The sequence below is a fragment of the Danaus plexippus genome (assembly GCF_018135715.1).
Source record: "Danaus plexippus chromosome 13 unlocalized genomic scaffold, MEX_DaPlex mxdp_15, whole genome shotgun sequence".
In the NCBI taxonomy this organism is placed as follows: domain Eukaryota; kingdom Metazoa; phylum Arthropoda; class Insecta; order Lepidoptera; family Nymphalidae; genus Danaus; species Danaus plexippus.
Genome location: NW_026869849.1, coordinates 3,572,760 through 3,597,132, shown reverse-complemented (window position 1 = coordinate 3,597,132; position 24,373 = coordinate 3,572,760). Strand labels below are relative to the sequence as shown.

Sequence of the window (24,373 nt, the reverse complement as noted above, 5' to 3'; positions counted from 1 at the left end):
ACATTTGATTTTATTTTATTTTTAATATTATTGCTATTTAAAATCAAGTTCAATTAATTATACTCTAGTATTTCATTTTATTAAATTAATTAATACGTATCATACGAATCTTATAATATATTTATTGATTTAATTACATTGAAATAGATATAACGCTTATCTGGATAAGATTATTTTATACACACATAGACTATTATTTAAAACGGCATTGAAAGTTATAATTCTAAACTAACTACTGCGTTTCACATAAAATCGTGTAACAAAGTTTGAATGGATCGCTCACTCGAAATAGCTACCAAGATAATCATCTTTACGTAACATAGCGTTCCTTAACACGCAAATGTAACTACAGCCTTATTTCCCTTTTAATCCAAGCCTTAAAAACAACAGTCGACAATGCATAGGTTATAAAAAGAAGACAGATAATTAATGATTAGTCATTTTGTACATCATTCGTAACCGACTATGAGTAACTATGAATGTTATAAATAAAACACAATTACTAAAATAATTCTAATTTATATTTAAGTATTATTTTTTATCTGTTTGTAATTTGAATGTCAATTTAAAGTACACTATGCTTGTAATAAATAAAATATTTTTAAATTTTCTTATATCTTTAACATCAGTTTGTTAACACAAATTTTCATCGTCAAACTAAATACTAAGCGTTTCCCGTTTCTCATTAAATAAAAAACTTTAATACGGCACTATTCGAAAATTTACTATTTATATCACAACCGAATCGGTAAAATAGTAAACTTTTGTCTAAGCCAACAGAAAATACAGATCTATAGTGTACAGACGAAAGACAATTCGAATTTAATCTGTAGTTCTAATACGATGAGGGTAAACGTTTTGGTTGTAAGCAGTCAGGGGTTCCGCATACCCGTCCGAAACCGCTTCGCCAACGTATATTATCATACTCAGAGTTTAATCAATTTTGACAAGTATAAAAAATGACAGAAGTTACGTGAATCAGTTACGTACGTATCTAGAAGGATCAATTTGATCTAAAATTGGCTTGAGATAGTTTTAATCTGTAATCTATATATAATTCTCGTGAATGATGTTTACGCCGTTCTCTATTATCCGCATTGATTTTCTATTTTTACACCAACTTTGTTTACAATTTTTTATTCGATATATTTCATCGATAAAACAAAAGATAAAAATAAATTAAAGATTTCCTGTTAAGGTAATGTTAAAAATACTATAAAATGATTAATTACCTTTGATAATATATATTTTTTCGATTTATGATTAAAAATAAATAATATTATTACTTAAATCGATTTATATACACATATATACAATAATTATGTAAAAAATGTCTTCATTAATAATTGCATATTACTTTGGTTTATTATTTTCAAACAGGTATTTATTACGTAACATTAAAAGAATGTAAATTATAACAGACATTAAAAGCTATAAAATTACTATTCACGAAACTTTGCAACTTCGTTTGAATCAGTAACACGCTGCGATAACAATATAGTATACGTTATCTGTTAACTAAATAAGCGAATATATCTTCATTACCTAATCTAATTATAATATTGTAAAATCAAATAACGTTTTATTGGTTATGTTTGCATAATAAAGAACTAACGATATTCGTGCTGGTTACGATCAGAAATGTCGTGTTAATACAAACTGTATCGGTGAGAAAGCTGAGGTCACTTATACCAGCACGCAATAATACGAATATTACCTTCATTTATTTTATCATCGCTTTTATTGACTCGAGAACACACACATAATTTCAGACAACCCTATTTTTTCCAGCTAAAAATAACAAACAAATTAAACCCTCTACATCCATCGGTAATAATTTTACATTGTTATACGAACGTTTTAAGGTATAACATTAGCTAATAGCCCGGAGATTCGCTTAATGACCTAATTTATCTTGAAACGTATAAAACCAACGCTGTCCGTGTTCATTTTTGGCAACAATTCAAATCAAAGTACAAAGTGGGTGCTCGCCTAAGCACTGCAACAAGGACATATATTTTCAAAATGACGTTTTGGCTAGCGATATGAAAGTGTCGAATTAAAGATGATCTATCGGCATTAACAAAATCATTACATTCCGCCTTGACGAACAAACAGATTTATACATTTATGATTTATATATTATAATTTATATGTAATAAATTACAAACACTATTGGGATAGGTCAGGCATAATACGTAATACACAAAAAAATGATATAGCGTCTATATGGTAAGCGGTAATTGTATGAAAATAGTACACACCAGTTCTGCTCGCATCCTTGATCAAATCAGCTATGAGCTCGTCGCTGACTTCTATGCCAAGGTTGCGCAACATAAATTGAAGTTCAGCGGGTGTCACGTGACCATCGCTGTCTCTATCCAGTAGACCGAACGCTGTCCTCAAATCTGGGAAATAAATTTCATAGTTAATAACATTCAAAGTAATTTAATATGACAAAAAAAACTTTGATATACAATTTTATGTATTTATGTTTAAAACTCTGCCTGAATGACAATTGTCCTTTAGGTTAGTGTCTAAGGAAGTCACTTTTATTATTTATGAAGCATTCGAAGTAAATATAAATAAAATGTCTCCTGTCATGAAATTTGTTAAGAATCGAATTTAATAGTAGAAACAAAATAAAAAACAAAGAAGTGGGAATAAAAAGTATTATTTTTATTCCCACTTCTTTGTTTATTTATTTATTAAAATAAATGTGATCCTTTATAATCTGTCTGATTTTATATCTCAAATAAAATCACAGAATATAACAGAACATTCTTAATAAGATTATGCAAAAACGTAAATACGAATCTGCTCTACAATTTTTTTTATCTGAAATTAATTTAAACCCTGGGTTGTCAGGTTTATTGGATTTTTAAAGTATACAAAATTTTGATACCACAAGTTACGACATTTAACTCTTCATAGTTGTTTTATTTCAAATTTACATACAGATACGCCTTTAAGATATAAAATTATTAAGCGATACTTAAAATATATACAAAATAAATAAATAAAATTATGTTTAAAAAAACACCGTATGCAGTATGAGAGAAATATTTTTTTAAAAACGTTTGCTCGATTACTACCTACAGGTTTTTTGGTGACGATGTAAATCCAAGATGGCGCGCATCCAAAGATTTTAAAGATAAGAGTTATTTATTATACTCACAGAGCTAAGGACGCTGTGAGTATTAAAAAAATTTAAACAATAATGTAATCTGAATTTATGTTAAAAAAAAAATTATAAAATATATTTATTTTAATGATTTTCAACTCTTCATTAATTCTTGCTAAACACAAACTCAGGCGCGAAACAGGGAAGTACGAAATAGATTAGATTGGCAGTTAGTTAAAAATTATGGGCTAATTTCTTCCAAATGATCTGTATTTTAAAATCACCTAATATTTTTTCCTTATTCAGTATGCAAAAAACCGATAGTTCTTATGTATGAAATATTACACATTGTTTGTTTGACTTTGACATATAATTAGTTTTTTTTTAATACTTATAAAACATACAACTATTGTCGCGAGCCGGAATAAGTCATCTTTGACGTTTGAAATAAAAATTTATTATGCAATTCAATCGGAAATATTATTATTATCCTGAATAATACGCAATAACAATTGTGTTTTTTTTTCTGTACAAGAAGAAATCAGACGTTGACTTATAGGTGCGAATATAGAAATACTTATTTATTTCTGAACGATTTCAATATAACTAAATACTAAAACTTGTCTTAGGCGGACATTCTACTTAAACACAAATATATAAAAACAAAAACAATAACTGATATTAAACATACCTTTAGGTATATATATATATATAATAACAGATAAAAAATATCAACAAATACTTTGTCATTCAAATAAATAAAACCTCTTTTAACTTACAAAAGTCGTTGTTCTTTTGAAAAGTCATGATTTGGAGTTTAATCACAGCCCTTCGAATTCCTTGATTACTTTGTACCACGACAAAAAAAAAAGGACTTAACAATAAAATCCGCACTATGAAAAATAATTACATTCCTTTGACGGTGTTACATGAAAATGAGCGCATTTCCATCACCTGGCCTTATAACGTTAACAATATTTACAAAAGATTACCTCCGCTCATCATGAATTTCTTATCAATTACATCTCAGTTTTAACACTGTCAACAAACTCGGCTTTGTCGCTATCATATATCATTGCTGTTATAACAAAATTTTAAAAAATCCGAATTAAATGATAAGCATAATTATAGTTGAATAATGGTAACGTTCATCGTATATTTTTTTAAACGAATCAAATTCTCGTAAAATGCGATTCACTTAGAATCACTTGCCAAATAACAGATAATGTAATGACTGTTTGTCTCTGTTATAATTCCCCTCAGAATTTATCTTTGTTCCAAAACTATCTAATTTCTAATAAATTGTAGGTATCGTGGGATGGTGACCGGTTTTTTTTAAAACGATTTATATTATTTAATCTGGTCTGTTCACAAGATTCTTGGCTCAATCTTAAATGGTGTCAATGATCTACATTCCTTGACGTTTAAAGTTTTAATTTCTACAAATGTGCTTTTCGCCCACGAATTGTTCGGTTGAAATTTAGTTATTGAATACAATATCTGTTTGATATAGTATGACTATCAGAGACTTTCGCGTCGCTATAAGTATTGTTAAAGATATCGCATGTAATTGGAAAATAAAAAAAAATATATCGAAATCATTACAAGTAAATGAAGCTTGAAAATAATTTAATTCAATTCTTATAGGAATTCTAAAGTTGTTTATACTGACACAAGAATTTTTAATTGTGTTCAAGTAATAAATATTACCCCCGTTCTGATTCCTATTAACAAATTGACCGACAAATGTAGTTATAAAAACTCCGTGATGGTAAATTATAATATCGAGACACAGTAGCAGAACTGACCTTTAGAATCGATTAGCGAATTTGACCCCATAATGGATACCCAGTATAACTCATTGATGGTATTGATGGTATGACAACAAAATATACACAAACATACGTATGTACACACATTCGTACATCGTCTCTATACCAGTTATGTCCAATAAAGACTTAAAATTCACACATAAAAGTAGTATACATTTAGTTGATATTAATGAAATATTTTCTAATATATTAGAGAAGCATTGCTTTACTTACTATTAAGCATCGCTTCGCTCGGCGAGGGGACGGTAGGTCGATCGTCCACTGGCGATTGCTTCTTTTTGTTCTTTTTCTCATCTTCCTGCTGTAAAACAACACAATCGTCCGTATTAGACATGCACACTATTGCTAATGGAATTGTTTGATATACTGATAATGACGATTTCAGTGTATTCGCACTCAAACGCTATATCGGATATTTTTTATCAACTTTCCACAGTTATCTGTCTTTTTTTGTAATGCTTATCAATGTATTGTTTGATCAATAGATCACTTAATATTATTATTTTCTTATTTTTTATTTAGTATTAACATATTTGAATACTTGTTATAGAAACATAAATATCCGTCAACGCACAGACGACCTGACACGCTAATGATCTAACGACTTACACTGTTCAAGTAATATATACATAAAGATAAGCGGCACTTCACAGTTCTCTTCCTTTAACACCACTTTAACATCGTTTAAAAACATAACTAATGAATAAAATAGAGTTACCTCAATGAAATAAAGCTTTTTATGAATATTTAATCATAACCCAGTAATCGAAATAAACGTAACGGTTTTTTCTTCACGAATACTTATAATATTTTAACACGTGTAGTAAAAGATATCTATTAGGTGTATAGAAAAAAGTAATCACGAATTCTGAAGCAATTTAGGAAAGTACCTAAATATGTACATCATTAATTCTTTTATGGCATCATTACCTTCACTTGTAAGGATTATGAATGTTATACAAAGTATTTCTTGATTTTATTTTATATCATTGAAAAAATATTTATTGTTGGTACTTATCGAAATATCAAGAAACATGTAGGATCTTACCAATGTATGTATATTTTTCTTAATAGAAGTAAATTGCGTAACATTCAATCTAAGGTAATAAGTTATTTATAGATTTTGATTTATTTATTTAACATAGAATTGGCTTGTTAATATAATTATTAAAATGCACATAATGTAATATTATGTTTGACTGCTTCGTAACTCAACTTATACATTTTATCGGAGTTAATTTAAGAATCCTATATAGAAATAGAAAATGCGATAAAAATAAGAAGCTTTAAGGTCAAAAGTGAAGAATAATCTTCAACCTAAGAAACAAATTTACAAACTTTATGTTCTGTGTTTTTAAATGAAAACAATGAGTTTTAAAATCTATCAAAGCAAAAACAAATGCTGTAGTTTCATTATCAAATGTATGACTAAAAGCTTCCATCAGGTTCACAAACGAATCGCCTCTACTGTATTCGGTAAAAAAATATTCTCATATAACCACTACACAGAGACCCACCGTCTTTACCTTATACCATCTTCATTGATCGCGAACTGAAAGCTCTTACAATTTATGTCTTTAAATTCAAAATCAATATACATATAATAAGACAGTGAAAATCGAATGTTTGTACAGTAAACATTTTTCAAAAAACTGATAGGAGGTAATTAAAGAAGAGTCATAGAAACCAAAAAAATATTTTTTTGGAATTTTTGTCTATCTGTCTGTCGTTATATCTTCAAAACTATTCAACGGATTTGAACGCGGTTTTCACGGTTGGATTACATATAATTGGGAGCAAAACTATGTTTAGTCAAAATCGGTTAAGTGAAAAAGAAGTTATGGTAAATTTTAAGTTTGATATATATATGGTTATGCGAAAAGCGACCAACACGCGGGCGGTGCCGCGGGCTACAGCTAGTAAACAATAAAAATAGCCGCAACTGCTTAATGTCTTTTATTACAACTCTGATAAATGTTAATTATCAATTAAATTGCGACATTTCATATGCATAAATGTTATAATATAATTGACAATTTACAACAACATTACAGCGACAAGTTGAATGTCATCGCGTGGTTTGCCAAGAATGTTTGAAGGACATAATACATAGGTGCACCAGAGGACACGGCCATAACAAAATGCAAGTATATGTATTATAGACAGCAAATGAAGTTATGCATTAAAATAGCCAATGTCGCGTTTGGCAAAACTTCAATTGTGGCGTATCTGTTAAAGTGTATGTAACGTAAAAAATATCTTAACTATCTGCTTGTTAAACAAACCATGACCAGCTTTGAGTACAAAGAAAAACATTGCAAAATAGCGTTTAAAGACTTCATTAAATCAATCAACGTTCAGTCTATTTACTAAGACGTGGGAGTCAGAGGTTTTAAATCAATGCTATCAAAATATAACGCTTATGGTTTAACCAAGAAATAAATGTGATTATTAATATTTTACATTATACTTGTATTTTTTTCAGAAAAAATGCAATGATTTAAACACTTACGTCATGTAAACTTCAACAATTATTCAGAAACGCTGTGATTTAAACAATTTAATTCAACAAACTGACCATAATGAAAGGCCACAGTGTTTCAAATAACCACATAGTTGCAAACATTCTGTCATACGTCCTGTTGGTATTCCTGTCCCGAAAGATTCCACACATTGTCACTTTCATGAAATATGTCAACAATTCTTAGTGTAATAAAATTAATAGAAGCTACATCGTACTCTTAGAGCGTTGATTCAGACATATAAAAATTAAGATCCATCTTATTTCTCAGAAAATAAATACTGACAAGCATTCAATCATACATCTCTCACGATCATGCTTTGTCGCATTAATATTTATAAGATTTGATTCCTTACCTTTCTTCTACTTCTCGATGTCGTTGCCATGCCCTGAAAGATACATTATACAATTAATATAACATATATCTTTAAAAACAGTATGGTATTTTTCATTTCAATGAAATTCCTGTAATTATATTTTGCATTCCTGTGTAGTTTTCCATAACATTAAGATCCTTTTAAATGGAAATCGTGTTAAAAGCTTTATCCAATTCAATCTTGGCCATTATTGAATTAAAATGTTTTCCGACTATGTAACATGATTTATTAGAAATGGTCATAGCCTCGTTCTAATTTTGAAAACCTTAAATTATACGAATAACCGTGTCAATGACACACGTTTCGTATTTGTTTATAGGAGTACTAGCTTTCCCTGCTGTTCCACTAGTGTGGTATTGAGTTATCCAACCAAACAGTCCCCGAGATCCTGTGTACCTCCGTAAATCTGTTAATGGACGTATTTTCTTATATTTGAAGCCAGTATAAATTATGACATCATCGTTTATTTATAATCATAACTCCATATAAATCTTTATGAAATTGCGACCTTAAATCAACAATTCAAAATGCTATGTCACTTGAACGTAACACGTAAATTTTATTTCAAAATTCATTTTGTAACATTGTATGGTACGTATATTGTGTATTTTAGAGTTATTATTGTATTGTTTACAGATTTCCGCTTTGCTACTAAAAATTTATTCATGGAAATAACATCACCTTTCAAAATAAAACTATAAAACGAACTATAATACAATATACATTTTTGATACGAATTTTAAGGTATTTAAGTTAAGCAAGTAAAACCATGATTATTTCGATCTTCAAATAACGTATACATCACGTTCAAAGCAAAAGATAATCCTAAGTCCGATTTATATCTACGTATGGTTGGAATGATATTTAAATATTTATTATAATTAAATTGAAACTAAGGACATGGTTAAAAGAATTTAAAAACAATTACCTTAATCTGTAGTTACGTAATGAAGAATCCATTCTAAAGATAAAAATTGTACTCATTGCCGGAGTTTAATGACCTGTCAGAAGCTTTTACAACGAATGTGACATAAGATTATAATATTGGGTATCGTAACAGTGTAAGGTGAACCGAAACGGTGCAGATCTACCGAGCATACCAACTGTCTCTTTAAATTCTTCAGTTTGGCTCCCAGCCAGAAAAAATAGTACGGAGTATTTTAAATTTCGTTTGAAGCATTAGGGATAACCTAACTAAATCATAGGATTACTGCTGGAGCCTTGGACATATGAAGGCTGTGATAATAAATGTCCCGCGTTGTTGTTACGCTGTTACATTTAATATTAAACATTCATTTGACATATTAAATGAAACTAGTATTATTCGGATTTACTACGCGGATTTTATTATTTAAAAACTACATAATCCCGACGTTTCGGTTACCGTGATCACGGTTGCTGCAAAGTAACCGAGTAACCGCAAAGTAACCGAAACGTCGGGATTATGTAGTTTTTAAATAATAAAATCCGCGTAGTAAATCCGAATAATACTAGTTTCATTTAAATGAATACTCGCGAGAATCTTAGATTTCATTTGACATAGCTGTAATCCCGGACAATGGAATACTTTAAAGGTTTCAGGAATTCAGCTAATTAATAGTAGCCCATATTTATAATCACTTAAAAGATACATATATTACTTAATTATGAGTTATTAAAATAATCAATGAAGTAACAATACTCACACATCGTATAATAACTCGTATACTTTTAATAATATGAACGAAATTTAAATTGCATTTCATATTAAAACGAATGGTTTAAACCTGCTCATGAGAGCAAGCTGCGATCAGAAGTAACAATCATGGAGTTAACTACCTTATTTATAATAACTTATCTACTTAGTCTAAGCTGGCATAGTCAGACTACACACGGAGCGTCAACAGTTCTTTAAATTCATAAATCGTCACACATAGTATTAATGTAGATTTTGAATTGTATAACGCGAAACGCTCGGTGTGTAGTGTGACGAAGAAAATTTGGACTAAGTACACTCGAATGATGTGTGAACGCTTCTTTCATGATTGTACTTCTATTTAACGTACCGCGACTTATACTCACGTACAATTATTATAATTTATATATAATGTTTGTGTGAAATTTTTGGAATGGGATCAAACTTTGCATATGCACTGTTTTATACATTTAATTTTTTTTTTCCGATTATAATATTTTCTAGAAATTATTAAACAAATATTTTTTTTTATAAATAAATTGAATTTAGAAAAATTATGAATATATATTTACATTAAAATTAAATATGTTAAAAGACATTATTTGTATTTTTTTCTACTTAATACTAATGACATTCAAGGAAAACTTTTGCTAAGACAAAAAACTTATATATAAAACACGAATTAAAATTTGAAATATACTTACTATAAAATTAAAAGATTTAAATCACTGCAAGTGTTATGTGAGGGTGATATAAGAAGTTGATTTTTTCAATGATATTTCTTAACAAAACCGCAACCAAATATAATTTTTTAATTTTTAACTTATATTGTCTATTAATTTTAAAATTAAATAAATGAATAATATTATTCAGAATTATATCCACCTTAATTAAAATGTTTTAAATTAGACGAATTAAAGGTGTAATGCAAAAAATGTAGAATGCAAGCCACTATCGAATTTTAATGTTGTTGTGGTGAAAAAGGCCAGTTACAACGTTTGCTATCGATTCATTGAAGTTTAGCACGAAACCTTGCCTTGTACTCGTGAAGTTGATATTGGTGTGACCCGACTGGCGACTAATGGCCGCCCTATAGCCTTTGACACACGATACATTGAAATTACAGTTTGCGAATAATATATATTACGTTAAAAAAAAAAAAAATTTTCAACATACGTTAAAGTTTGTTTTAAAAATAATTGTTACTGAAATGTATAACATAAATTAATACTTTAACACTGTCTATACTCAGCGTATTCATGAAAGCCTCCGTTCGCCGTTAATGCATATTGATATTCAATTAATATTAGAGAAGCTATTAGCTATAATTTATACCTTTTATGAAATCTATACACGCTTGTAGCAACACCGGCTTAATTTGTCGATAAAAAAAATATATAAATTGAAATAATTATATTATTTACAGTTATTTTTTTATAAGAATTATTGATATGTTAGATATATTTCTTACAAGTACAATATTTAGAGTGTTCATTGAGGGCTATTTGCAATTGCTGCCTCACAAATTAACAAGACGTGACAAATACATGAGCTCATGTTTAGTTACATTTTTCTCACGGTAACGTCGTAGGAATTAAATGAGACATTTGTTAAACAAACAAGTAAAAAAATATTCATTATAAATATAAGAAGTCTTCTAGATGTAACTGTAGACTTATATATATGTATTGGTCAGCTTCCCGCTTGTATTTACGCGAATTTATGCTAATTGGAAACACGTGGGCGACGTAAAAATTTTTTTTTAAATAAAAACAAACGTTCCACCACACAAGCGAAGACATGTACATTCATGCACTTGTTCAATGTCACTCAACTTGTATTAAGATTAAAACATATCCTTACTTCGCGTAAACAGTAACGGGATCGTTATCACACAGTTTGTAAGGTTTATTTTGGTGTACCTACTTTAGAAGGTAGCTGGTAGCCGGTGTTGTAAAGATGCGCGCAAGAGATGACCGTGTTGTGCGACTTGTTGGGATGGCGCGAGTGCTTGATGTCGCCCGGTCTTTGTACGTCTCCCGTTCGTTGTTCGTTTATTGCACGGGTATTTCTGTATATCAGAGCCGTCGGACAAATCACGGCCGTGCGACCCAGCACGAATGAGCGCTCTAATAATAAACTTGTTTATATTTTTTTTTTATTCCCGTGATAACTTTTCCTATTCTATGCCATCCTGGCCGAAGACGAAGCGAGCATGGCCGGACGACATTCCGAGCACGTGCGCCTCAGAATAGATTACAATTTACAACATGACACATCAATTAGGTAAATTGGCGTGCGTTACGTGTTTGATGGGCAATAGAAATTAAAGAGTGAAACCGCGCCAAAATCCGATTCTGGCCGCTATAATGTCATGAAAGCAGCGCAGCAGATGCTAGAGGGCATCCGACCGGTTCAGGCGTGCTGTCCCGGTACGTACCGACAAGGTCTCGGAGATCGCGCTGCAGAAGGCGCCAAAGCCGGAGTAGGCGGAAGCGTGCGGCGGGGAGGATGGGTTGCCGCTCGGGCGATCCATGGCGGGCTTTGCCCCGACGGTCGACGGAGCACTGCCGCCTGCCGCCGCGAACCGCCCTCCTATTACATAAACCCGTCGCTAGCGTACGGTCGCCTCCTACCTGTACGTTGTAGAATCGTCTGTTGTCTGTTGGCACCGCGTGCAACAACAAAAACACTCAATAATTTTAGACTTGATTGTTTCTGGCCGTCTCATCGACACGACAAAAACTAGTTTCATACGTTTTATCATTAGCGCCTACGTGCAACTAATAATTACTAATACATCACAATCTTGGCACTAAATCTATGAGCGCATCATTTATTACGGTGATTATTGGAAAGATATATTTAGGAAATTATACACACCTCTATAGATATATCTATATTTAGGAATATCTTCTTCTTAAAATCATACAATATACTCTATATTTATTAATTATAACAATAATTAAAATTTTCAATTTTATCTTAATAGATTTTTCCAATGTATTACTAAATTAATATCAGTTTTGTATGAACATTTAAATTTAATATCAACTTATTAAATCTAGATCCCAAAAAAAAGACTTATACAAGTAAGCGTAACTATGAAAATTTGTACCCTAATAATTAAATTTTATAAATTACTAACGGGAACAAGGTAACATATCTATTATTTCACTAAAAAAATCCCCATAATAAAAGACATTTAAGATAACACTTAATCGTATCATTTGACGAAAACCCGAAATATTATATAATAATATTAAATTAGCTGAATTGGGACTAATATACTCATCCAAAGGAATTAATTTAAATAAGATTAATATAAACAGATTTAAAATGTATAAAAACCTTAATTTTGACATTATTTTTTATTTTTTAAAATTTTATTTAACTATTTATTTAAGCATAACTTATCAAAGAACTAAAAAGAGTATTTGTACTGCGTCTGAATCAGTTTTCAAAATACATTATTTACTATAAAAATTAAATGCCTATAGGCGATTTTTATTACTGACTATTCCTTACTTATATCTTATTAAATAACAGGAACGTAAATGATAAATATATTTTACATCTTATCTTTCTATTCGCTGAGATTGCTCTTGTAAGATGTTTTAATGTACGAAGGTTAATTGTAAAACAGTTTTCTGTGAAGGAAATTTGTTATTTATGTATATATTGTAAAATAGTACAATGACCCTCTCCTTCGAATACCTTTTTGTTCGGGACCGTCCATTTGTTTCTACATGCATTGTCTTGTTTAGCATATTGTAAACTTTGCAAAATCGAAATATGTACTTACTTATACCATTTAGCTAAAAATTTCGTTTCTAATACTTTTAACAATGAATGTTTGACTTTTTGCCATTTAACTGATAAATATGCAAAGACGAGATTGTTTTAAGTAATATACATTATGTATATTTGTATATTTAAAACAATTATTTCGTACAGAAACCGTAAGTATATTATTACGTTTTGATCTTCGATTTTTTTTTTTTTTTTTTGATACCTCATTGTCCAGATGCTACATATAAGGGCTTGCTGTTTTCAATATATTGAAGCTCGCGTTTAGTTTGGTTGGACGGGGTTATTAAAAAATCGTCTGTCTCTGAAAAATCTACTTAAGTAGTCATGAATGTGTCTTGCTTATAACGTGGTATGGCTGGTAGTCTTCATTCCCTGATCACAGCTATCATTCTCAAAGTATTTTAATCCCTTTGTAATAACAGCTTTATCTTACACAAATATCAAAAATATTTAGAGCAAAACGAAAACGAATAATGAAAAATAATAGTTTCAGGAATACACGCATTAAAAGAATGTGTTATATCTTATATGTGATAGTAAAAGTCGCAAAATGGCTCATATCAGCCAGCATTAACAACTGTTTAAACAATTGTTATTCACTATTCAGTCACGATTTTCAAGAACACGTGAAAAATTATTTTAATACGTTAACGTTCCTTTTATTAGAGTTGAAGCCGTTACTGATAATAATTAAACTGAACATGACTAACAAAACAGATAGTGTTATAATTATTGCTATATTATTAAGTAATTTGTATTTTATCAGCAGCAGACGGGTGAAAAGAGTTGTCGGCGGAATTGAAGTGCCTTGTGGTATAAAAAAATTGTTTCTACTAAAAACTATTAATCAATTTTTATTATCTAATGTTTTCAACGTCATGATTAAAATATGGTGTGAATTTACGAATTCGAAGGCAGCCAAGATCAAATAGCGTCTCTACGTAACGCTACGACATCCAAGCATCTCTGTGGAACCGTCGTCCTAACGAGAAAAGTCGCCGTAACCGCAGCACATTGTGTGATGCACGCTTCAAATAGTTACATTATACACCTTAATAACTATTGCGTTAGAGACGCAGAGGGCACACCTCGATCCCGAGTTTTGGATATTGTCAGACATCCTTTATATAACGAGTAAGTTTAAATATATTTTATTATTAAGCTCTCAGAGTAACTATGATTCGAATAGAAATATAAAGTTATTTTTGTTAACATGACCCTTAGTCCATGGCAATCTGGCAGCGATGATACGCTAGATACTTCATCATGTTTTCATTCTATCTATATTAAATCGTACATATGGTATTCATTCGTAGAATAATTCTTATAAAATACGTTATGTTCTTTCAATAACAGACCTGTTTGTTGAGATAATATGAAAAACAACTCACCCTTGCAGTCGTGTTACTAGGCAATTGTACGGTTTCAGATCCTCTAAGGAACACGACATAGCGTTATTAAGGTTACAGCTGTATTTAGATGACATAACGTGGCTTAATGTGCTACCTTACTCCTCATTCGGAATATCAGGTAACTGTGAATGAACTCTTGATGCTAATGAGCCTACTTACCTTCAAGATCGTCACTTCGTTCTATTTCAGAACTAAGATTGCACGCATTTTGTATACCTGCCAAAATTATTCAATCAAAATAAACACTCGCTGATACAAATCTGTCACGTTTACGATGGGATAATATATGTTTTTCTAATTGGGTATCTGACCTGATTTTTATACTCGTCGTTGATTGGCAAACACTACATATAGTAACTCTGTCAGTTTAATGATAAAATAATCGTAGACGATCAAATCCAATAATAGAAATATTTCCAATAGGTCATAGACATTACCAATTACCATATGTTATAGGAAAACTTACATAGTAGAGGTCTCTTTTGTTCTCTAATTTTATCGAATCGGTCGCGGTAGTGACAACATATAGTCTGTTAGTTACTAACAATTCAAAAGCGAAAGAAATATTAACACCTCCTAATAAGCAGTTGCAGTGAAATATCTGTCTGATTAAGTTTAGCTTTCGAATAACACACCGACATTCTCACCTTACCACCTGTTTGCGACTCCTTCATCTCGAAGGTATGATCAATTTCAGTATATTTATTTGGAGTTCCTAAAATAAATGAACGTATAAACTGTACTACTGGACTATATATGTATGTATTTCAAATATATTAACGCGACTAATATATGATTGTTACTATAGACTGGCAATTTTTTTAGTCTATTAATTAAATATAATTTAAATCTAAGGAACAACTTCATTTAAACCTCGGTAAAAGTAACACTTTTATTTTATTTTTAATGTTTTACACACTCGTTTTGACGAACGCCTTTTGATTACTTTCTCCCTAATCTGCACACAAAGCATTTTTTATTTGATTAAATATATCAATACATTTATATTCGTTTGTCAACATTTTTAACATACAGATGAGATGTTTTAATACCTTCTCAATGTCTCAGAATTATAAACACGAAGAATAGAAAATTGTTCCAACAACTATTCCACAAAATTATACAGTATACGAAACAACTAATTAGTGTCTCTGTTAACATATACGCGTCGTTATTATTATTTATTTTCATCTTTATTTGTGTATTTATAACAATGAATTCTTTGTATTATTACAAGTTATATTCCATGTATTTTTTAATAATTATTATAACAGTTGTGCTTGTGACAGATTTTTAATATATTTAAATTGATGTACATATTTTACAACGTAATATAGAAGGTATCTGATAAGTTGAAATTTCATCGCGGTGAGTAATACTTCAGTCTTAAGAGCTTTGTAATATTAGCATACTTATTGGAATATCAAGGGCTATTGTTTAAGAATGTTACAAACAAAACTATGGAAGATTTTCGTATTGGAGAATGATCTAGAATTTGAAATATGTTTAAGCTAACAAGTGAAAAAAATATATAATAGCAATAAATTACGTGAACGTTACAATAAAAAAAAATAAGTTTGTTTTTTTTATAAAATCATTTAAAAAGTAAACACTTTCGCCTTCTTCAATTTCATTTCTTTTGTAAACTTATGTCAACAACTCGGGTTGAGGTTCTGCGATTGTGAAACGTCTGAATTCTCTCTCAAGAGACGTTACCAGCAAGATACATACCAGTACCTTCTATAAACTGTTGTCACTTAATATTTTACGTAGTCAAAGTACATACATTTTTAATAAATACATACATGTTTTTTTAAAATAGGGCTGTTTTCTTGTATTTAGTGACGAATTAACTCAATCTAAGTGTTTTCTTGAGATGAAAATGTAAGTAATTTAATTATTTATAATCAAAGAATCCAAAAAAAATACAACTTTATTCTACTAGAAAAAGCCAACAAACAATTAGACAAATTATTTTATGATCCTTCTGTTACAGAAATATTTACATATATATATATAGTGTTTTTGTGAATTTTACATTTAAGGTAACATTATTATATACACTTTAGATATTTTGCAGTATATTAGGTTTAGAATATATTTGTAAAAAACTCTATTAAGAAATTAACAGAATTGAAAACATGATAGACCAAACGGAAAAATTCATTATTTTTCCGCCGAAATATAGCCCAATTATAAAAAAATTGCGATCTATGGAATCAACGTCAGATGAGATGACATTCCTTATCTAGGTTAACAACTATCTATTTTTAACTAAGCTGTCTTAAGGTGTAATGAAGAATGAAGCATTGGATTAGGAAAAAAATATGATTTTTTCAAGATTGTTTACTAGTGTGAGTAAAACTCTGGCTAGATCTGTATAAGAATTCTATGAAACCAGTACTAGCCAATTAAACACTTATCATATTAGGCTGAGTAATGTTTGCTGAAACAGAATTTGGAGATTAGATAAAATGAGATCGCTCATGAGTTAGGAGCGATTTAAAAGGTCGTGCAGTATTTATTTATTATTTATTATTATTACTATCTTATATATGTGAGAGCGCGGGGATCCTCGTGGAACCTTGGCCAAGACTCTAGTCCTTTAAAAGGCTTTCGAGTCTGGGCGTTAAGTACCGATGACGATGGACAGGCTTCCATTTTGAAGCAAAGATAGTCTTTACTCAAAATGATACTTGTTTATTGCTAACAAATTCTTACAATGAATGTCAAGAATTGTATAGCGGAGATTCTACCACTGTGGCTCCTAAGAGCGACCAATGTAGAATGAATTCAGTACGATTATGCTTTGACTTTTATATGGTAAATTCTATATTACAATTGTGGGTACTTGGAAAAAACTAATCACCTGATGTATTAATAAAGTTATTAACATCGGTGAAGTGGGTAATTTGAAAACAATTATAATGAACGAATACACGAAAAGGAATATTTTAGGAATACGAGAAGGCTGTCGGCGCGACATATATATTTTTTCGCTTTAACATAACATATGAGCTTTAACATAGTTATCTTATTATCTCTTAAATGCATCTGGTGTTGTCAGACCAAATCGAAAAGTTCCCTTTAATAACGTCAGGCGATGGTAGGTTTCTACGTCATATTTCTTATTTTTTACTGATCATAATTCACATTCGTGGCAGGTTAGGTACTGGTCGAGTCCAGTTTCAAGTTAAGTATTTACTTAAGTAGTTTTGTTATGGGCCAAACTCAACCCTACGACGCAAATTCCGTAATCAGGAAAATTTTACAATTTTAGCTGTTTTTAAAACCTATATAAATAAAGGTATTTGGGAATTTGACCTTGACTTCGAATTGACGCAACGAGATCGAAGGTTCAAGATAAGCCGCTAGTCTAGATTTGCCTTTATAAAGCCGCTAGTCTATTAGAGGGGAGCCAACGAATGAAGGATAAGAGAATTATTGAGAAATTTTAAAAGTGAAGGTCAAAGATAAAAGGATTTTGATCTCGTTTTTCTTTAAAATTGTGTGCTCGTCATGTCTTCGTTATGTTTGTTCCAAAACTAACTATGTAGACAGACTGGATGACACAAAATAAAAAATAAAGATGCTTAATTTATGTTGTATCATCCGTTTTCACATTTATTTTTTTTTTGTAAATACGCTTTAAATTCAAATGTTTCGAGAAATTTGTTACTCTTTACAACTTAAACCACCGAAGTTATATACAAAACATAACATTAGAGTTTTGTATAAGAATGATCAAGAATGAGATAAAATTTTAAAGGATAATCAATAAAACTCTTCAATAACTATAGTCTACAGCAAGTGTCTTGTGATTATATTATCTATATTTTACGATATAATTTGATAAAACCGTATATGTATTTGCAGAAAATTCATCGAATAACAATTTTCTTTATGTTGTAAATATATGTTCACGTAATAATTATTTTAGAAATCCAACGGAACTAAGATAATTTAAAATATAATATCTATCGTCAATCTTAATGAGCCGGCCTTTGAGGTGTAGATAGGCACGTACCTACTACATCGACGCGACTGTTTTGTATTAATAATTTTAATTGCGCACATCGTGGTTTAATAGAGTGAAGAACTAATTAATGGTTGCATGTAAGATATATTATCTGTAAATTCTAAATATATTTTATAACACTTTTTACAAAGGAGACGATATTTATAAACATCTAATTATGAATATAGTCGCAAACGATTCTTCCTTTATTTTCACTACAAATAATAACTGGCACAAGTTAACCAGATACGAAGAAAACCTATAATTTATTTAGGTTGATTATAGTTTTTATTGATTTATTAATAAAATCTTAGGTACTTTGTGATTTCAATATATTGTCTTTTATAGGAGGCTGCGTATTTTACGGCTATGGGTACTACGATGAAAAGGAAGTGCCTTCACAAACTTTGAGAGCTGCAGCCCTTGAACTGATGTCACTCGACAAGTGTACCGAATTATTAGGAAAATATGTCGCCCCTGAACCAAATAGTGGGATGCTTTGTGCTTCAGGAAATGGGGCCGACGCCTGTCTGGTACGACTTACAACTATACATGCACAGTTTTTTACACCCCAAGGTCGGGCGGGAGATTAATTATGCTTGCCAATGAAACGAAACTAATATATTCGGATTACTACACTTCATTATTTTCACATCTCGTCTGGCCGTGATCACGGTTGCTGCGAAGTAACCGAAACATCGCGTCGGGAGTATGTAGATTTTTAAAATAATGACATAACTCGTAGTAATCCGAATATACTAGTTTCATTTAAATGAATCCTCGCGAAGGTCCTAAATCTCATTACGTGATTACCAATGATTTTTAACTGTAAAATCGAATAAAGTAAAAATTTTACTTTTCATACTCTCTTCACGTTTTCTCTTATTGAAAATTGTCTACATTATTTAATAAATTATATCGCAAGACTTATTGCAATTCCATTCATTACAGGGCGATTCGGGAGGTCCGCTAATATGTGCGGGTAAACTTCAAGGCTTATCTAGTTACGGGCTCACTTGCTCGAAGCACGGATTGCCGGGAGTTTACACTAGCATTGGAGCTCATTTGCACTGGATACTAGGATTTTTAGGAAAATAAAAAATATATATATTTGAACCAAAATTTATTTATAATCTATTAATAAAACTGGACTCATATTATGAGAGGCGTCTGTTAGCCGTCAATACCTCAAACTATTTATCCTCTAAACTAGCGATTAGGACATACACTGTTTAGCTTTATAACATGACTTTAGAATTCATAGTCATGATATAATGTTTTTTAATCAATTAATTTTATTTATGTAGATTTTTTTATATTATTTTCATATAAATTATCTTTCTACATTTTAAATAATCTACACGTTCCAGATACTATAAGAAACAAATAAACGCTTATTTGAAATCAAATATACGAAAAATTTTCTATTTCCAGAACTTATACAATATATTTCAATCTATACATATATATTTATATATACATTTCCATTGAGTATGAGCACTACCCATAATATGATGCCAGCTCAGCCAGAAGTTCCCCCCGCCATATTGCACTATACTTAAAAGTTATGACATTTATGAACATTTGTTCCTACACATACATAAGAATTCGGATAAAAGACATTCGCATAAAAATAATCGTATAACACATACATACTCCAACAAGGAATGTGCCTTATCTTTTATTTTATTTCAAAACAAAAAAAAAACAAATGACAATCTATGGAAGTATCAAACACAATTGCAATCCCACAAAAAGCAATTTGATATAGCCCTTATATTTTTTATACCAGCAAAGTTTCATATATAACTCGTAACAAAAAATAATTTACCACTAATAGGCAAAGAAATGCAAATTACATAAAATTTTTAACATTAATATTAGAAAAAAAAAAATCAAACATGAATTTTTGCCATTAATTTAATTTCCATTCATTAAATTTTTATCTGAATGAAAACTATGAGGTTATACAAAGAATCACCAGGATATATATATATAACTAGATAACTGGAAAGATTGACATCTTGACTCCTTATCATTAAACCTAGTCATTCACCTTTGACAACACATTCACTATTCCTGTGTTAGTTCAATATCGGACGATAATAATATACCTACACACTCATTTAAACTACACAATGATTTGGTTACATAATGCAATTTGTTCCACGGACATATGAAGATGATTATAAATAGTGATAATATCTACTAGTAAATGTAACATCTCTATTAACTATGAGATAACCATTTCACTAAATCATAATTCATTTAGTACAAAATTGTCTAAGCACATAATATGGTAACTGTTTATTTTTTTTTTTTGTACAAATTTAATATCACAAAGGTTTATTTATACATCCAAAAACACATTTCAACAAGGGCAGTAGTTAGTAAAATTTTCTTTAAAGCACTGATCAATAATCTCATCACTCTAGATAAGGAATATGTTATATACGTTATTTAACCAATTTTTTGATAACAGAGCTAACAGTGAATCTTTCATAGCCTTCATATATTGCTTAAATTTTCTTAAATATTGATATAAACATTAAATTTAAATCGCCTTGATATTGTAAAACCTCTATTTAATTTTGAGACAAAATATCGAGTTCCTACAGATTAAAATTATAAAACTAAGAAATATGAAAACGAGTATCGAGTAAATCAAGTTACTACATTTAAGGAAGCAATCGTTAATGTTAGGAGTTTTTTTTTTATTATACCGCTTTTCCATACCAAAACAGGTGTAACATTCTGCCAACTTCACAGAAAAAAAAACCCTTTATTTATTAGTACCCTAAATTAAATTTTTAATATAATATTTTTAAATAGAAACACCATCTATATTAAACAAAATATTTAAATATGTTAAGAGCTTAAATATCCACTAAATAACTTAAATAAGGGAAAGGCAACAGAAATATGTCGCTTATTAAACAGATTAGTAGAACCACAGAAGAATAAAAGTATAAACCCTCTTGATACCTATTTAGTAATCTGTGGTATTAGCTTTAACAAAACCACAGATACAAAAATAATTATTTAACAAGTATCTTATGTTAGTTTTAACATTTTATATAATCTATGACCAAGAGAACCATGATTTAGATTCAGCGGATGGTGTGGTAGCACTCGGAGTCTTAGGACTCTTAGGTGTAGCCGGTTGAGATGATTTCCTGCTATCATCTTTCTGTTCTTCGTTTTCCTCCAATGCAATTTTAATCTAAAATTAATATTCATTGTATATTAAACGTGATTTTCACTTAATTTTATACTTTCTTCTAATATATAATTGAAATAAAATAAACTATGTAATTGTATCATTTACTTATATATTGTTGTCTGATAGTTGTATAACTAGGCATAGCATTAAATTAATTTAATAATTATGACTATACCTTACCTTCATATTAGTTTTATCTTGCATTTCCTTCTCATAACTCCTCACATCTTCTATTGTCATGTTGAACCATTCGTCCATCCAAGCAAATGCCTGAATGTGTCCAAGAAGTAGAATATCTCTTATAGCCTGTAAAAATTGAATAGATAACTATATAAATATGATTGCATATTCGATTACTATTCTTTGTGGGTAGTTGAAATTATCAGATGTCACCCGCATAACCAGCTGCATAGACACCTGTGCAAGTGAATGTCGGTTGGTATAAATAGAGGCGAGAGTAAAGTTTAAAAACAGTCTTGCTCGAGCCGTTCTAGCGATTGGAACTCTTCGTAGTAAGGGATTCGTCAAACCGGCTATGAGGTCAATGGACTAATAACCTGACGACAGTCAACAGCTTTCGTGACGTCAGTTATGCTGACGTCACTCTTTTAAATACCACGAGGGTTATAATAACTCCGAGATATATAATAAAGTTACTAATGTTTTTGTTCACAGTTCACATTTTTACTAATGTAAAATTAATTTCATAGAAAATAAGATACAGTAAATTTTATTTTTGCCTCATCTGAAATATGTACTTACTATAATGTTAACAAAATTTCATTTATAAAAATATGTTGATAAAATATACTGTATTTTATTAGTTTATCAGTTAATGAACTAAACACATACTCCTTGAACATATTCTTCAACTTTTGTCTGAAGACCCCACACTTCAAACTTGGCATGGACTACTTTGTAGCAGCACATAACAGGCTTGTCATTGTCCCTCCAGCCTTCGACAAGTGGCCCTCGACCGGATTTCTCAGATTTGAACAGCTTTGGATCCTCGGATTCTTTATAATGATGCGGTTTAACTTCATCAAAGGCTATGTCAATGAAATCAACTTCTCTCAACTCAAGCTCTTCTGGAGTCAGACCTAAACACTGGAAATTATGAAAATAAAAAAGTAAAAACAAAATTTATACATTTCAAATATAAGAAATGGGAATTTTAGTACTTTAGGCTTCTGTATTTTTCTACATGTATGTATGATAGCAATAAAAAACACTTATATGCCATGTTGGGGATTGGAATTCAACTGACATAAAATAACATAATATAGAAATATACCTCTGTGTCTATTAATGCTACTATAGATAATAATTTTAACTGACTGTTAATTCCTTTAACAAGAGCACATTTTTTTTTACTTAATATTCAACTATACAAATTAAATATAAAAAATAGAATAAAGTAGTATGGGATGATACATTATGATTTATAAAAAGATTTACAAAGAGAGAAATTTACATAAAAATTATGTGAACTTATTAAAAAAACAATAGGTCTATTTTTAAATTTAGAACATCACTCACATTTTCTGTGGTCCCATTGTTATCTTCATATCTGGTTTGTATAGATATGGAAAACTTTGGTATAAATGAACACTGAAATGTGAAATTACTCAATTTTATTTACTGTTATTGAACACAATATAAACACAAATAATTCTGCACAAATGTTACTTACAGTGTATTCTAGGTGTTTTTACGTACATGAAATTTAAACATAAAATTGGTTAATTTAAAAACAGTCACCACATAAAAACAGTGCATTAACAAAGAAATACCTGTTATTGTGTATGGATAATAATTCCATGCTTTTTCTGTCACATAAAATATTTTTGGTATCAGACTTTGGATCCAATAAGGTAAATGGCTGGAAAAAAAAAATCTATTTAGATATACATATAACTCAAGTTATTAAATCTATTTAGATATACATATAACTCTAGTTATTAAAGCGCACTAATGTTCATCAAATTATATTACCTAGATAAGTGTATTCTTTTTTCAGTGTATTGCCCTAGACCGTTTACTTCATCTGTAATTTGTTCGTTGGCTATCACCTCAACACCTTCACCATTGCTGGATTGTTCAAAGCTGTGACGAGCAATCATATAGAGCTGACCAATGCGATACTAAAATAAGAAGGAAAATGTACTTTTTAATTAAAATATAAAGTATAAACACACAAGGCCACTACGCAAATAAATTAGATTGCTAAATGTTACCTCTTCCACTGTCATTGGCATACATATTCTATATTCTTTTGTAAGAACCATCCTTATTGTTTTATTTAATAAAATTATTAACTCGTCCTATATTTTTAGTTCAATTCCTGAAAAAAATCTTTGCTGACAGATGACATATCA

The 24,373-nt window shown here is 30.0% G+C and overlaps 3 protein-coding genes across 6 annotated transcripts in view; 1 reads left to right on the top strand and 2 right to left on the bottom strand.

The window, feature by feature from the left end:
* LOC116770264 (calcium-binding protein E63-1) overlaps window positions 1-12,096 on the bottom strand; it is a 15,862-nt gene extending 3,766 nt beyond the window's left edge. Inside the window, exons 1-4 of one of the 4 annotated variants that reach the window (XM_032661671.2) lie at window positions 11,970-12,096; window positions 7,834-7,866; window positions 5,170-5,257; window positions 2,265-2,408 (exon numbers count right to left, since the gene is read on the bottom strand). In XM_032661671.2, coding sequence (XP_032517562.1) covers window positions 2,265-2,408; window positions 5,170-5,257; window positions 7,834-7,866; window positions 11,970-12,065 — 361 coding nt within the window. In that variant the 5' untranslated portion in view covers window positions 12,066-12,096. Of the gene's footprint in view, window positions 1-2,264; window positions 2,409-3,903; window positions 3,947-5,169; window positions 5,258-7,833; window positions 7,867-9,539; window positions 9,615-11,455; window positions 11,714-11,969 lie in introns of those variants that run through there. The other 3 variants (XM_032661667.2, XM_032661666.2, XM_032661669.2) reach the window with 3 other exon arrangements.
* LOC116770253 (trypsin eta-like) lies at window positions 11,944-19,894 on the top strand. Its single transcript, XM_061527978.1, has 6 exons — window positions 11,944-11,961; window positions 14,109-14,155; window positions 14,257-14,476; window positions 14,772-14,872; window positions 19,121-19,305; window positions 19,724-19,894. The coding sequence occupies exons 3-6, from the start codon at window positions 14,364-14,366 to the stop codon at window positions 19,868-19,870; spliced, it is 546 nt and encodes a 181-aa protein (XP_061383962.1). The 5' UTR covers window positions 11,944-11,961; window positions 14,109-14,155; window positions 14,257-14,363; the 3' UTR covers window positions 19,871-19,894.
* LOC116770252 (cytoplasmic phosphatidylinositol transfer protein 1) lies at window positions 19,881-24,373 on the bottom strand. Its single transcript, XM_032661651.2, has 8 exons — window positions 24,233-24,373; window positions 23,991-24,139; window positions 23,789-23,877; window positions 23,689-23,696; window positions 23,535-23,606; window positions 22,848-23,102; window positions 22,176-22,301; window positions 19,881-21,995 (listed from the first exon to the last, which is right to left on the bottom strand). The coding sequence occupies exons 1-8, from the start codon at window positions 24,281-24,283 to the stop codon at window positions 21,855-21,857; spliced, it is 891 nt and encodes a 296-aa protein (XP_032517542.2). The 5' UTR covers window positions 24,284-24,373; the 3' UTR covers window positions 19,881-21,854.

Bases quoted from the DNA above. Each gene is read 5' to 3' on its own strand.
- LOC116770253 (XM_061527978.1), top strand. From the start codon at position 14,364: ATGCACGCTTCAAATAGTTACATTATACACCTTAATAACTATTGCGTT. The intron at 14,477-14,771 runs GTAAGTTTAAAT...GTACGGTTTCAG, and splicing joins AGACATCCTTTATATAACGA to ATCCTCTAAGGAACACGACA. The intron at 19,306-19,723 runs GTACGACTTACA...CATTCATTACAG, and splicing joins ATGGGGCCGACGCCTGTCTG to GGCGATTCGGGAGGTCCGCT.
- LOC116770252 (XM_032661651.2), bottom strand. From the start codon at position 24,283: ATGGTTCTTACAAAAGAATATAGAATATGTATGCCAATGACAGTGGAA. The intron at 24,140-24,232 runs GTAACATTTAGC...TTCTTATTTTAG, and splicing joins TGCCAATGACAGTGGAAGAG to TATCGCATTGGTCAGCTCTA. The intron at 23,103-23,534 runs GTGAGTGATGTT...CATAATTTCCAG, and splicing joins ACAATGGGACCACAGAAAAT to TGTTTAGGTCTGACTCCAGA.